General features: G+C 45.2%; 2 protein-coding genes across 2 annotated transcripts in view; one reads left to right on the plus strand and one right to left on the minus strand.

The window, feature by feature from the left end:
- The window catches only part of LOC142576577 (serine/threonine-protein phosphatase alpha-2 isoform), an 82,055-nt gene extending 78,343 nt beyond the window's left edge, over nucleotides 1-3,712 (minus strand). Inside the window, exon 1 of the mRNA XM_075686763.1 lies at nucleotides 3,517-3,712. Coding sequence (XP_075542878.1) covers nucleotides 3,517-3,574 — 58 coding nt within the window. The 5' untranslated portion in view covers nucleotides 3,575-3,712. The remainder of the gene's footprint in view (nucleotides 1-3,516) is intronic.
- A 553-nt stretch (nucleotides 3,713-4,265) lies between these two features.
- Nucleotides 4,266-15,860, plus strand: part of LOC142576578 (3-oxoacyl-[acyl-carrier-protein] reductase FabG-like) — a 48,646-nt gene continuing 37,051 nt past the window's right edge. The window contains exons 1-2 of the mRNA XM_075686764.1: nucleotides 4,266-4,458; nucleotides 6,725-6,864. Coding sequence (XP_075542879.1) covers nucleotides 4,422-4,458; nucleotides 6,725-6,864 — 177 coding nt within the window. The 5' untranslated portion in view covers nucleotides 4,266-4,421. The remainder of the gene's footprint in view (nucleotides 4,459-6,724; nucleotides 6,865-15,860) is intronic.

The raw sequence follows: 15,860 nt of genomic DNA on the forward strand, positions 1-15,860 counted from the left end.
TCAATACCATTAGAGAATAATCAGAACCAATAAAGTTTGCATCTATTAAAAAAAGGGGGAGGGGGAGGCATAACCTTAGGCTTTCAGCTAAAATGTGCAGCTCACCTAGTCATACTTGTGGACAACTTTCTGCAGCAATAGTGGGAAAGTTGCAAGGGCAGAGCATTGGTACACATTTTAATGTGCCAAGTATATCGGCTGCCCTTACAACAGGAAAGGATACTGAATCAGCGTAGCTTCCACACATGATGATGTTACAGTTGCCCCAAGAGACACACAAAATAAAGCAGAAGAATAAGCTCTTCTTTTGCTCTTGCAAATAAGATGTTTACATGTTCTCTTTTCCAGCTTAATCTAACGCATAAGAGGGTATGGTTACATACGAACACATTAGTCTCGAAACATGCCACTGCACAGTTCCTGCCATAACTTATATGGAAATGGGAGATCAACCTCTTAATTCTGATGTTATGTAACTGCAGGATTGCATGGAATGCAATAGGTACAAAAAAAATTAAATTATGGGGTTTTACGTGCCAAAATCACTTTCTGATTATGAGGCACGTGGTAGTTGGGGACTCCAGAAATTTTGACCACCTGAGGTTCTTTAACGCACACTTAAATCTAAGTACACGGGTGTTTTCACATTTCCCCCATCAAATCAGCCACCATGGCTGGGATTCGATCCGGCGAAGTTGCTGCCGTAATGAAGACAAGTTGCATTGTTCAACTTGTTGCTCCAGAGACATCGCCTGTTCGATGATTGTTGTTCTTCTACAGGTACAAGCTGGCATCACATACATAAAACATACATAGATACAGATACAGATACATAAGTTGTACACAATGAACTGGTGTTCCATGTGTTCAAGTATACGAGGTGTGCTCAAAAAGAAACCGAACTTTTAAAATGGGACACCAACCTGCAGGGGCAGCGGGCTGCGGCTATTGAGCGCACGTAGCGGCAGGTTCAGACAACAAACTACCATTTGCGACGTTTCTCTCTGACCGTTAGTTGGCGAGCTACAGCCACTGAAGTTAGCACGTACACAATCCTTTCGTCGGATTAGTGCCAACGTGGAAATAAATGAGCTTGAAGAACAATGTGTGTGTGTGTGTGAAAGTTTGCTACAATCTTGGCAAAACTTTCACAGAGATTTCAATTGCTTAGCCAAGTGCACGGAGATGACCGTAAGAGTCGCACACGGTGCTATGGACAGTTAGCATTTTAGACATGGTATAATGTCTGTCAGTGATGATCCTTCTTAGCTTGGACTACTTTCCACTTCAACAGATAATGACCAAGTCAAGAGAGTTCGTGCTGTGATTAGTGGAAATCGGTGTTTAACTGGTCTAGAAGTTGCTGGCTAAGTGGGCATCAGTGTAGGATCATGCCATCAAATTTTGTGGGACAAACTTATGATTTGTCGTGTCAGTGCAAAATTCGTACTGCATTTGTTGACTGACACGGTTGTTGAAATCAGCCAGGAACTGCTTGTCAGTACCAATGACAATGAAAACTTCTTTAAGAACATCATAAGAGGCAATGAGACATGCGTTTATGGCTACGATATTGCAACGAAGGTGCAGTCGTCGCAGTCGGTGGACAAGGGGCCTCCTCATCCACAATATGCACACATGTGTCGTCAAGACAAGGTGAACTCAAGGTTGGTTGTGCTTTCAGACTGCAAAGGTTTTATTCATCAGGAAATTGCAGTCAGATGGTAAGCAGGGAAGTCTACAAGGGAATCGTAATGCGTTTGAGCGATTCTGTGCACATTAAGTGGTCTAAATTGTGGAAAAACCAGACCTGGATGCTGCACCATGACAATGCTCCGGCTCACACGTCACACTTTGTGCGCAGCTTTGTAGCAAAACGTCACAATCCCATTGTGCCCCAATGCCTGTATTCTCCTGACTTAGTCCCAGCAGACTTTTTACCTTTTCCCAAACTTAAAATCACGTTGACAGGATGTCGTTCCGAAACCATAGAGGAGATTCAGGACAATGCGACAAGAGACACGCCTGCCATCCCAGAAAATGCGTCTCAGGAGGTTTTACAAAAATGGAAAAAACGATGGGAACAGTGTATTGCTAGAAGAGGGGGATTACTTTGAGGAGGACTGTGCTTAACATGTTGTACAATGAGCAATAATGATGTTATAGCGAAAGTTCGGTTTCTTTTTGAACACACCTCCTGCATGGCCTGCAAAAGGTCTTAAAGCTAAGGGGGAAAAAAGTTCCATAGAACATATAGCTCAGGCATAGCCCGCTGGAAGTAGCAGGTAGCAGGTACCGGCTGCCTGAGTAACTCTGTAGACCGATGCCCGACTGCTCCACAAGTACGCAGAGTTGCGCAGAAAAAAACTCATTAACGGCGTCGCGAAATGTCGGGAAGCGATTAAGCGAAACCGAAAGTTAGGAGAAACCTTCTGAATGCTGCTCGGACGTCCGTCGTATGCGCCTGCGGTCAAGGGCACACGACACGGACTATAGCTGTGGGCCACACACACCACGCGCGCGATAAAGGCACAAAGTGGGTGAGTGATTCGGCCGTTATCGCGGCGGAAGAAAAGGAACACGCGAGCAACACGACGGGCATCCACTGACGCAACGCCTCGCGCAGCCCGGTTTGTTACGGCGACACGACGATGACGACTGGAGAAAAAATAAATAGAAAAAATCCGTCAACGGCAGACGCAGTGGCCGATCGTACCCACGTGCTGCGCACACGCGCTCGATCCCAAGTGTACGAGTAGCGAAGAGAAAGCGTAACTCGGCTAGCACGCGCTCGGGCGTCGTCAAGAAGAGAGTTGTCGGCGACCCATTTGCTCTTACCCGCTTCTTTTTATGCTTTGACTCATAGTAAACGACGGGTTAAAGGATGCGTGCCGCATCGCGCGCCGGAGGATGCGCTGCCGCCAGCCAGGCATGTGGCAACGGCAGACTCCACGATGCCCATTTGCAAACCCGCTCACCTCTGGACATGCAAATGCCGCGGCCTCTCTTTCGCGACTTTGAAGCAGCGAAACCTCGCAGCCGTCACGCAGCGGGGGAGAAGCGACGGCCGAGTTTTACGTCAAAGTGCCGCTCACGTTCCATCATCGCTTCGATCGCAACGGCGGAGACAGGAAGGGAGGACACGAAAATAAACAGAGCCGCTCGTTGACGGCGCCTCGCGAGGTCATCACCGGCACGCACGAAACACACGTAGGGCGAAAAATAGCGGACAGAAGCGTGCCCCGCTAAATGCGGACCCGTTCTTCGCGCGACGCTGTACACCGCCTCGGGAGACGATCGATTCTTTGTCTTCTTTTACGCTTCCGTTTAAATAGGCAATAACAAGAAAAGGTCGGCGCCTCGCGGAGTCCCCTTGCCGAGGCCCGCGGAGGCACCGGTAGCCGGCGCGTGGCCAGCTGTCAACCCATTCATCGGCGCCCGACGGCCCCTGCCATCCAAACACCGCGGCGCGCGGCTAGGACTACCGCGGCGGCGTCCGCTTTCGCCGACACTCACCTTCTAGCAACCTTTGGAGCACATTGTCTATGTTGAGTCGCTCGGGCTGGTCGGCCATCGAAGAGGCTTGCCTTCGGAGACAAACAGTCGGGAGTCGCGCTGCCGCCGAACGCCTTCCTTGCCGATAACGTTGCTCGCAGGTTACCGAAGTAGACCACCACAGGCATGCATCGGTGACGTCAGCAGCGCAGAGCGGGGCGCGCACCTGCTTCGCCCTAGCGTCGCTTGGACGAAGCTCCAAAACAATCTAAGCAGTGGCTAAATCGCACGCTACACGAAACATTTAGTAAAGCAATGACGGGGGCTAGTTGGTGAACGTTCATGGTTATATTGCGCTTAGTTTTACACTGACAATATTAAGTGAAGGACAAGACGTGGACGTACGTAGCGCTATATACGTACGTCCACGTCCTGTCCTTCCCTTAATATCGTCACTGTAAAACTAAGCGCAATATAACCATGTACATAAAACAAGTTTATTGTAACATAATTTCGCAATGTTACTCTTATTAAATTTACTAACCACAAAAAAGAAATTTCTCCTCATTTTTTTATGATTTGTGCTCGAGCCATGGCTACGCGGGAAGGCTCAAATGAGGGCATGAATATGAAACTAGAACTTTAGTTTCGTTGAGTGAAAATATGCCGTTTTGCTGTATCGCAACTGGCGCTGTGAAATATACGAAAACGTTCAATCCGGAAACGAAACTCCGGATTCCTCCTCGCTCAAGAGCCGCCTTTCCTCCTTCCCACAAGAACCACGTCTCTCTCACTTGCTTTCGCGTACACGCAGTGCACGGCTGTGCATAGGTGTTCCGTGGCTGTGCCCGTTGTGCATCGTTGTCAGATTCGTTATCGTGCCCCCTTCTGTCAGTGTGCCAATTAGTCTTTGTGCGAGAGAGGAAATGGCAAGATTGGACGGTAAAGTCGCCCTCATCACAGGTACGTTTGTGTATGTGTATCAACAGTGCAGAGTTTCGGCATATATCTCGCCGGCGTGTGATAAAGGGGCGTGGGTATTCGGCTGCGGAGTCTCGTGTGCGAGCGTTAAAAGGAATGGGGCGACAGACTAGCACGCTTCGCACACTACTTCGCGAAGCACCCCGCAGCCAATTTCCCCATGACATATGAAAGTGTTTGTTGCATGCACGCTCGCAGCACGTGCATACCCGACCACTTGGCAGCGACATCGTGGTGGCATGCAGTGCGAGGCGATTTCGCCACTTCAGCGACGAGGAAGCAGCGCGCGCACGCATTCACTGTTCACTCGCGCGCTCGTAATGGCACTACGTGGCACGCTTATTTAACTCGGCAAATACGCTTATCGCGATGTGTTCTGCATTATAATTAAGCGCGATGACGATTCAATCCAGAAAGGAAACTTTTTTGGGTTTTTCAAACGGTATACCATTCGACTCCAAATTGATTTCATATGGTTTAAGTGAAAACCAATTAGATTTGTGGAAACTAGTTGAATTGTCCACTTGGGTTAACGGAAACCAATTGGCGAGTCCAATTGGGCTCGCCAAACAATATTGCTGTGTCCATGCACTCTGCTGGTTTGCAAAAGTAATTGCATGGCGTTTCCCATTGGCTCCTCAAGTTTCCATTTTCGTAACTGGACATTTATGCTTTCCAGGTTCCCAATTTGGCCGTGAATATGTTCCTTGGCAGGTTCATTAGGAAATGTTCGTGCAAGATATGTTCTGAAAGCGTCATGAGTTAAACATACGTCGCCTTGAAACGGTTTTTGTGACATTATTTTAACAAAACAATTTCGATGTAAAGTAACTTTTGCATTTCTTAAGTTCAGTGCAATATAAGAATTTATTATTTAATAGTGCATGCAAAAGAAAGTGACTTCAAAGTTTCTATACAGAAGTACTACCACTGAGTGTGCCAAAAGCTTTGGTGCCTGTGCTTTTTAATGGTGTCGTTCTTGGGCATGAATCGGTTGAATACCATGAGAAAAATTACAGACATTCCACTGGAGGTGTCTAAGTATGCATAAGCATTCTGCCATTTGCTCATCTCCACACATATGACACAATATACATTGTTTACCGCAGCTGATGAAGCAGTAGATGGTTCATTAAATGCGTGCTTTATTGGCTTTATAATTTGTTTTGGCTTTTGATGGGACCAGTATAAACCCTTATCAGACTCGATCTGATCCTTATGGCTCGTTATCAACCTTATCAAAATTGCTCCCACCTTTATATCAACCCTTATCGGTTCTTATCATGATTATCAGAATTGCACCCACCCTTGTAAGCCGTTATCGCTCATTGGTACCTTATTTATCCACACCAATCCATTATCAACCGGGATCAGACCCATGTAAGCACTCATCCCTCCTTATCATATTTATCAACTCACTGACTGTTTATCGGTCTGTGTTGTGGGATAACACAGCTTCTGCTAGCGTGGGTGTTTCGTTGTGGGCAACACAATCATGTCGCTTAAATTTCACTGCATAGAGTGTGGTAAAGAAAAGTGTACATCGACCACTGAATTGCAACTTTAAAAAAACATAAACAAAACGCTTCGGCTCCCGTATGGGAGCCTTGTTCACCATGGTTACAGGTGAAGTTTGCAGCACTTAAACCATTTGAAATAAATTTGGAGTCAAATGGTACCACTTGAAAAACCCAAAAGGCTCCAAAGGTTTTGTTTTACTGCGATGTTTTATTTTCTCCCCTTTCTTGTTTGTTGACTTTTGTACGTTTATCAGGACCCACACTGCCAGCTCAATTGGTCCTCCGTGCACTATTGAATGGGAAGGTGGGTGCTATTGTGACTGTTGGTTGAGTATACAGCAGAAAAAAAACAATAGGGCTGTTCTGCACGGCTATCTGCAAAGCACTCGAGACTTCAAGGACACCATTGTGTTTTGCAGCATATTATTGTGTGTAAGCGTCAGATTTTCCTCTCATCATCACCGTCATTGTTCTTCTTGTCTCCCTCCCCTTCTGCAGAGTGACATGCCAGAGCCTCTGAGCAGACTCACCGACCTCTTTGCATTTCCTATATGACAAGTCCTCTATCTTCTCTCATTTCTGTTAAGCAGGCGAGGCACTGGCCGAGCAACAGTGTACAAGGTGCCAGAACAAGAAGTTCAAAGTGTAGTCCATCTTCAGAGTGTTTGGTGTTGAGCCACACAACCTGGAAATCGGTGTATGATCCTGCACATGCACTTTATCTGCAGGGGCCTCTTCAGGTATTGGGCAGGCGACTGCACTGCACTTTGCATCTCTGGGCAGCTGGCTTGCACTGAGCGGCCGCAGGAAGGATGCCCTGGACAAGGTTGCTGACCAGTGCCGCGACAAGGGTGTCCCAAAGGAGAAGGTACCGCATCCTGTCATTGCTGTCAGAAAGGAAGAGCACGCCTGGTAGCAGCAGTGCGCACTAGACGTCTAACGTTGGTGAAAGCAAAACAAACACAGAAGGCACGAGGGAAAATAATTGCTGGCTCTCCTGTAATCGAGAGTAGATGTGAGCATGAAATGTCAACCGGCGAAGCATATTGGTTAGAGATGACACTAGCCACAATCTTAAAATGGGTGTAGTGCATGTTCACAATCGCACACCCCACCACACCATACTGTGGACTGGCCCATATGGATGCTGCCCAGCTAGAAGAAAACTGCTGAACAGGCAGCAAAAGACGCCAGGGAGACAGAGCATACTGCCCAGCTAGGAGAATAATGAATTGAATTCTGAGGTTTTATGTGCCAAAACCACGATTTAATTATGAGGCACGTCGTTGTGGGGGACTCCGTATTCATTTTGACCACCAGGGGATCTTTAACGTGCCCTCAATGCATGGATACGAGTGTTTTTGCATTTCCATTGAAATGCGGCCACCGTGGCCGAGATTTTCTCCTGCGACCTCAAGCTTAGCAGCGCAACACCATAACTGCTAAGCCACCATGGCGGGTAGGAGTGCCTGAAGGAGGTGCCACGTAGCGTGGCACCATCACTTGAGGTGACTCAAAATATGCACTGCAGAACTCTCGGACTGCAGGCATTCAATAGATCACAGGCGGGCAACCCTGCCTCAGCATCAAAAGATGAGAAATTAAGTGCGACAGGAAGATAACATGGGAAAAAAATAACTCCCACTCGACAATTGACTACTGCCTAATGTCCCACAAGCTGTATGAACGGTTGGGAGGTGTGGAAATTGATGAGGAAGGTACAAAAAGCTTGGGGAGTGATCACAAACGAATCAAAATCAGTTTTGGAAAGACAGTACCACTGACAGAAACCAAAGAAAGGAAAGGTATGAGCAAACTTAATGACAGGCAGCTACAAGAAGTGGCGAAAAACATTGAAAACATAGTATCCAAGCAAACGCAAAGGGCATGGACATATGAAGAGTTAATAGGTATTTTTAAACGAGAGCTAGAGAAGGGACAGATTAGGAAACTAGGAAGTAAGCAGGGAAAACATAAACCGAAAAGCTGGTGGGACTGAGAAGTTAAGGAGGCCATAGAGCAACGCAAAGATGCGTGCAGAAAACACAGAGCAGCAAAGAAAAGGGGAGCCCCACCAGAAGAGGTGGAGACAAAATGAGAGAATTACCTTGAAATGAAAAGAGTAGCATCTGCATTAATTAAAGCCAAGTTAGCAAAAGTTGGGGTACAGTGGTTGTTAGAGATACGAAAAAAAGACTGAAATGCCTCTAAGAAGTTTTGGGAACACATAAGGCAACAGAGTAAGAAGACAGAAGTGGTTCAGCACTCACTGACCACACCAGAAGGAACAAAGGTAGAGAGAGAGGAAGCTCAGGAATATATTAGGTTGACAATAGAGGCAGCATTTGCAGAGCCAGAGGGTAGCGAAATGGAGAACGACAACAGCAGCACAGAATTGGAGGAGGAGAACAGAGGGATGACAAGTAAGGAATGGGACAGAATTGAACACTTTGGTCCCCGTGGGAACAGCGACGGGACCTGATGACATACCTATGAAATCGATAAGCATATTAGGCCAGAAAAGTAAATTAAAATTACAACTTATTGAACAAGTAGTTGTAAGGGGAGATGTTCAACAGGACTGGAAATCAAGCAGAATGATATTAGTTCAGAAAGGTAAGCGAAGCAAGGACAACATTAAATCCTACAGGCCAATAACTGTCACATTAGTCATATACAGAGTAGCAATGCAGATGGTGAAAATGAGAATGGAAGAATGGGCAGAATGTGAAGAGATCTTGGGAGAGCTGCAGAATGGATTTCGAAGGAACAGAAGACTAGATGATAATTTATTTCTTATAACATAGTGCATACAGATAGCGGCAGCCAGGCAGAAACCACTATGGATAGCTTTTTTAGACATTAGAGGAGCCTATGATAATGTAAACCGAGAAAAGTTATGGAGCTAGTTTAAGGAATATGGTCTAGATAGAAAGTTGGTTGGATTCCTACGACAAGTTTATACAGATAATGATGTAGAGATAACATGGGAGGGGGAAACTACAAAGCCAGCTAAAATAAGAAGTGGTCTCAGGCAGGGCTGTCTATTGCCGCCCCTGCTTTTTATGATTTACATGAGCCAAGTCGAAAAGAGGCTAGAACAGAGCACAATAGGAACTGACATAAGCTATATGCTGGAAGGGCAGAAGGTAGCTCAAGTACTAGCCGGACTGATGTATGCAGATGATATTGTACTGCTTTCTGACACCTGAGTAGGGCTACAGGAACTAATGAGGATATGTGGAGAGGAGGGAGAAAAATTGGGACTGGAATTCAGTAGAGAGAAGTCTGGGATAATATAGTATACAATGAAGAAAGGGGGGAACCATTGGAAATACAAGGCACTAAGATTGATCATGTGGAAAAATACAAGTATTTGGGCATATGGTAAACGAGGGCAAAAAGTACTTAGGAGAACATGAAAAAATTATGATGGAAAAAGTGAAAAGGACCTGAGCTGTAATGAAACACAAGGCACTGTGGAACTATAATAGGTACGAGGTGGTTAGAGGGGTATGGAAAGGGTTTATGGTACCTGGCCTCACATTCGGAAATTCAGTACTGTGCATGAAATCGGAAGTTCAGGCATGCATGGAAACAAGACAGAAAAGTGTAGGCAAGTTGGCCTTAGGAGCGCACGGGAACACCCCTATTGAGGGAGTGCAGGGGGACATGGGATGGACGTCATTCGAAGGTAGAGAGGCAATAAGTAAGCTAAAATATGAACAGACTCGCAGCACTAGGGGAAAAAAAGGTGGGCGGGAGAAGTGTACAAATATCTATACATGAAAAGTTTGAACACAAAGTGGACACTCAGAACTAGGAAGCTGAGGATTAGATACCTACAGCTGAGGGAGGTGGCGCAACGTGGTTCTAGTGTGGGAAAGGAGGTGAAGGAGACGGAAAGAAAAGGGTGGGAAGAAAGAATGCCCGGAAAGTCAGCGCTAGCTATGTATAGGACACAAAAACAGGAGATAAAGAGAGAGCTCTTATTTGATAACTCGCGGGGCAGCTCACTATTATTCGAAGCTAGGACGGGGTTTGGAGAACGAAAACATACAGGGCTAAATTTGAAGACGTGGACCTTTTATGCACAGCTTGCGGAGCCGAAATTGAGACCACAGAGCATGTAGTGTTGAGATGCACAGACCTTCGTCCGACTCTGACTGAGGGAACAGTGACAAATATGGAAGGGGCATTAGGTTTTCCCGGGGAACGAGGGCAAATATACGAGAAAAGAGTAGCAGTAACGAAGGGGAGGCTAGAGGATTAATGGAGGAAGTCAAGGGAGAGATAATACCATAAAGCTAATGTTTTCTATACTATTTTAGATATTTATTTTGTGGAGAGGAGGGGAGTGAAAACTAGTTTAAGGAGACGGGGATATAAAGAAAAAAAAAATAGGAGGGGGAGCAAAAGGCTAGGTGACGCCAGCCGCCGCCCGTTACAAAGGGTGTAGCCGCCATCCATCCATCCATCCATGACAATGAAGGGCAGTGGATTGGGCAAGTTGGTGTTCCATGTGTAACAATAAAATTCAAACAGCGCTAGACGACATGACAATGAAGTGAATCTTGCTCTGTACCTGCCTTTTGAACGTCGCTGTTCGAAATGACAAATAAAACTTCAGCGTACTAGAAGTTACAGCTTGAGTAATATTGTGAACAAACATTAGGAAGAGCTCGGAAGCAATTTTTTTTTTTTTAACTTGTTTGGGCAGTAACTATAGCGTATGTAATGTGGTCCTGTAGAAAGGGTTAGGGGCCAGAGACAGCATTTTGTTTCGACTTGTTGCCCAGATTTCATTTTGTTCTCACAACTTGCCCGGATGTTCTCATTTGAGTGCTTGGATAACAACTCTGGCTTTTGTCTCTAGGTCATTTGAAGGTCACCGACAATGGGAGCTCAAAGCATCTTCTGCTTAATAGGAGCCCTAACTCTGGATTTCTCTTCTGCCTTATTTTGTGTGGTACACTAAGTTCAGCAATGGAATGCCAACTAGCTGGATCTTGCACATTAAAAAAAATAAGCTTTTGCTGTAGAAAGGTCAAAGAGAAATACTCGTCAGTTCTGGCCTTTTGATTCCCAAAGAAAGCAAAGGACACATGGTACGACAGTGCTTCTGATGCAGCACACAATGTCGTAATAATGGCTGCTCTGATTGGTGGAAGCTGGTGGAACCTGCCAGAATCTTGTTGGCTGTAGTCTTTGGTACATCGGATTTCATACAGAACCATACCATAGTATTTTGCTTATATCAAAATAAAATTGGTGGTCGATGCGAGTAAAATCATTTGCAGCCAAAAAAAAAAAAGAAAGAAAGAATAGCATAGGCTGAAAATCTGTTCCACATAAATCCTCACCCAGTATATTTGGTGTCCCATATAACTTGTGCCAGGATTTAAAAAATGGGCAAATGCCACGTGACTGGACAGAACCACGGTAATGTTGTTTGCTGTCACTTGGAGCAAGTCAAACTATATTTTTTATTTTGCCTAATTGCATAATTATTATTAACTTCTAAAATATTATAATCGGAGCAAAATTGCCACTTTGAATATTGTAGGCCATAATGAAAAATCCCCGATCCATCTTTCTGTTTCCGAATACTTGCTACATAAAAGCTTTTCCAAGTGTTAAAGAAAGGCCGCAAAACTCAAGAAAGTGCAGGACGACTAGTTGCGTGACACTTCATGTTACTGTGGAAGAAGACAGGGACGTAAAGTCGCTTGCGGATACTAGTCAAGGTAGAAAGAGAGTGCGTTGGCAATGAAGTTCGCCTGCTAGCAGCATGGCAACCCAACATTTCAATTTCACCTATCTTCTCTTATAATGAAACACATTGAGTAAAATTGTTGCAGTAAAACACTTCCTTGATGGCGATGTAAAACTTCTAGTGTATAACCAAAATTTTCGGTGGAGCCTGGTGAGGGGCCCTTTAAAAGATTATTTGTGACGCTGTCAAGCACTTGAGGCTTTTCACACTGTGGTTAGAGTTGACTGCCAAGCAAAGTGGGAAACAGTTCTTTTCCTGTTTGAATGTCAGGTTAGGAGAAATGCAGTATGCCTGGCTGACAATTAATATATCAGATGAGATGAGGTCAGGCAACCTGCCTGGGTTCTACCTAAGCTCGAAAGCCCCCGCACTCCTCTCTGATGCCACTACAGCTGGCCCATCCTGGCTGCCTAGCAAACTGTATTCAGGGTCCAGTGACTTTAGAAGTGTTGTGCCAATTGTGCCATCCCGCACCAAACCACCGATCTGCCCCAATCTGCGCCAAAACACGAATTTTGAATGAAGTTGCCAAATTTAGCAGGATGTGCGTATTCACTGGCGATCACACAGCCATAGACATAAATTGGCTGTAGCGCTTAGCCCTGCAGTCCAAGCCTAAGCAATCCGCTTCAGTGTCGGCGTCCTTGGAGTTTGTGTGTTTTTAGTGCATACTTGTAACTAGGCCACATGAAAATAAAAACTGTTTTTTGCCACACAATGCATTGCTAATGTTTTATAAAGTGTTATGCATTTGCACATACATGAACCAGCTAAAGATGATTTGAACTGGCGCTCGTTTCGTCATACATTCTGCTCTGCGTGTATCTCGTTAGTTTCGTTGTAGACTTTAGCACTTGATTTTGCGCCGTATTGGTACATCTGCGTCAATGAATGGCGATTATCGTGCATGTGATGCTTTAAGTTTATTTCACATGTGCACCACGTCAGCAATCGTCACTCAATTTTGCAGTCGCGCTGCACTATTTTCTGCCCGGCCACACCACACAAAATCAGGCTCTTGCCGCTGCAGAACACAAGCCAAGAATGTAAAGTTTCGTATATAGTCAACCTTAGCAGCCAAATTGTGATCATAACTAAACGTTCGGTGAAACTGTGAACCTCCGAAATTGCGGCAGTGATGTTCATGACGCAACTGACACAGGTCAAGTTCAAACGTTTTAATAAATCAGCAGTGAGTGCATGAAATATCGGCTGAAATTGGCTTTATGGCGCCTGTGGTGAAACCACAAATAAGCTCGACTGTTTTAATGTTTTCGAAAATATCTTGGAGCTTTTTCTTGGCAAGCGAGAGAAATCTTGGGAAACATGCAATGACCAGTATGTTACTTCACATTTATTCTGTGGTATTCTGCTCTCTTAACTTAAGGTTGCCAAGACTAAAAATTTATTGAGGGCACCACGCGAACAGCATTCACTGTACCTTGATGGATGTTGTTGCACCTTGATGGATGTTGTTTATGGTGGTCACTGTGAATATCTCTAATTCATTGTGCACGAATACATTTAATTAGCTAAACTTATAAATTTACTCAATCGATGACATGTTAATGAAAACGTTGTAGATGGTGTTAACAAATGGTTGATAACAGCATTTAAAGCAAGTTATGATTCCTGAAGACTTTTATTTTAATGGGGAAGAAATTGTGTGAAATAAAAAAAATGCAATTAAAACGCTGTGATGTCCCGTGATAATGCTTTTGTGCACCAAAGATTGCATCAATCTTTACACAAGCTGATTCAAATAGCGGCACTGTGAATGGACGAGCTGTCGTGCGTTTTCTTGCCGTGTGAGCAGTTTTTGGCACACATCTTCAGCCATTATCAAAAGCGAAGTAGCCCAATCTTGTAACGGTTCACTTTCCGATCTGTTACCAGACCGTGGCCCAGGTTTTCACGTTCGTAATATACACATTGTACTATAGGTGACAGATGACGACGTTTACGTCTGAGAGCATTTCCATTACTGGTGCGGATACGTGTTGTCATGAGGATTTCTTTTCTATTTGGAAGAAAAGGACCAGACAGGACCTATGTCGCTGTATGCGTGGTATTCAGTCATTTCTCGCCATATTCCACAACTTTTGCATTGGCACCTTGTAGGGTGTATGCACTAAAGTTTGACCGCAATGCGGCGCTATGGTGCTTCGGCGCTATGGTGCTTCGGCGCAGGTGACCACATTTGTGGTTGCTTTTCAGCAGACAGCAACGTGTTCTGCCCCGTGTTGCAATGCAAAGGTACCTTTTTTTATTGCGTGTGGTTCCGCTTCAACAAGAAAACTAGTATTAAATGTTTCACTGAAAGTGCTGTGTGAATGTGCAATATAGTGAGCTTGGTGGTGTAGGTGTGAGGTTCGCCTAAACATGTCAATCAATCTCTGAGTATGCGCTAGCTTGTCAGGAAGCAAAACAAACAATTCATGCTCCAAAGTGCTACATTTGCTACTCCAAAGCTTCCTTGGCTGCTTTTATCCCTCTGTGTTGCAGCCACCTTGCCTACGTGCCGCTGAGCAGCAATCTTTTGTATGTGAATACTTGGAAGGCAAGCTTCACAATAAACAAAAAGTGCATCATCTTGATTGCTTGTGAGCTATATGCAATATCTCCCCATGTCTTGTGCACATTCCTGTATTAATTTGCCCTTTCTGGAGATTCAGCGGATTATCGGCGGTAAAACAACATTACCAAGAAACATGTCTACCCACTTTCGCGTATAAATGATGCCTTAGAATGCCCTTCATTTGGCTTCTTACTTCTCCTCTGCAGAATTGAGATCCGGCTACTGGAAAATCCAAGTGCATGCCGAGGATAAGGAAAAAACAGCGTTTGTAGCATCTGATGGACTTTCTGAATTCAATGTCATGCCGTTCGGCTTGTGCAATGCACCTGCTACCTTCGAACGATTCATGGATATTATTCTGCGAGGCTTAAAGTGAGAGATATGCATGTGCTACCTCGACAATGTTATTATCTTTGGGCGCATATTTCACGAGCACAACACGTGTCTCGGCATTGTCCTCAGCTGCATACAGAAGGCTTGTCTTGTGCTCAACTCTAAAAAGTGCCATTTCGGTGAGCGCCAAGCCTTGGTGTTCGGACATCTTGTGGACAAAGACTGCATCAGGCCTGACCCTGCGAAGACAGAGGCTGTTGAAGCATTTGAATCACCTCAGTCTCTAAAACAACTTTGCAGCTTTCTAGGGGTCTGCTTTTATTTTAGGCGGTTCATTCCTCGATTTGCTGGTGTCACTTATCCTTTGACAAGCCTCCTGCACAAAAACGCCACTTTCGAGTGTACGCCTGGTTGTTCTGCTTTCTCCCGGCCACGGCGGCCACATTTCGATGGGGGCGAAATGCGAGAACACCCGTGTACTAATTTAGGTGCACGTTAAAGATCCCCAGGTGGTCGAAATTTCCGGAGTCCTCCACTACGGCATGCCTCATAATCAGAAAGTGGTTTTGGCATGTTAAACCCCATAATTTGTTCTGCTTTCTTTCGTCAGCTGAAGTTTCTGCTGACGTTGTGACCGATCCTCCAATGCTTCAATCCTTCCATGCCAACGGAAGTCCACATGGATGCGAGTGTTGTAGGTCTTGGTGCTGTTCTAGTTCAACGCTTGGATGGCAAAGAACACGTCATTGGCTACGCAAGTCAGTCATTAAGCAGGAATGTCTTGCTGTTATTTTTGCGGTGCAGCAATTTCAGTCGTACCTGTATGGGCGTCACTTTACAATCATCACCAATGGTCATTCTTTGTGCTGGCTTGCGAAGCTTCACGATCCATCTGGACGCCTTGCACAATGGGCCCTGCGTCTGCAAGAGTACAGCTTCACTGTATCCTACAAGAGAGGCCGACGACGTGCTGATGCCAATTGCCTTTGCCAGACGGCTCTTAGTACAACGGAATGTGATGCCAACAGTTTTCACCACCTCATCGCATCGGTACACTGTGATTTCCCAAATGCCACAACCTTTGCAAAAGACCAATGTGATGATCAGAGTTTAAAGCCACTTTTCTATGCCGTGAAACAGTCAACATCATGTTTTTGTATTCGGGATGGACTGCTGT

The sequence above is a fragment of the Dermacentor variabilis genome, chromosome 3 (genome assembly GCF_050947875.1).
Source record: "Dermacentor variabilis isolate Ectoservices chromosome 3, ASM5094787v1, whole genome shotgun sequence".
Lineage (NCBI taxonomy): Eukaryota > Metazoa > Arthropoda > Arachnida > Ixodida > Ixodidae > Dermacentor > Dermacentor variabilis.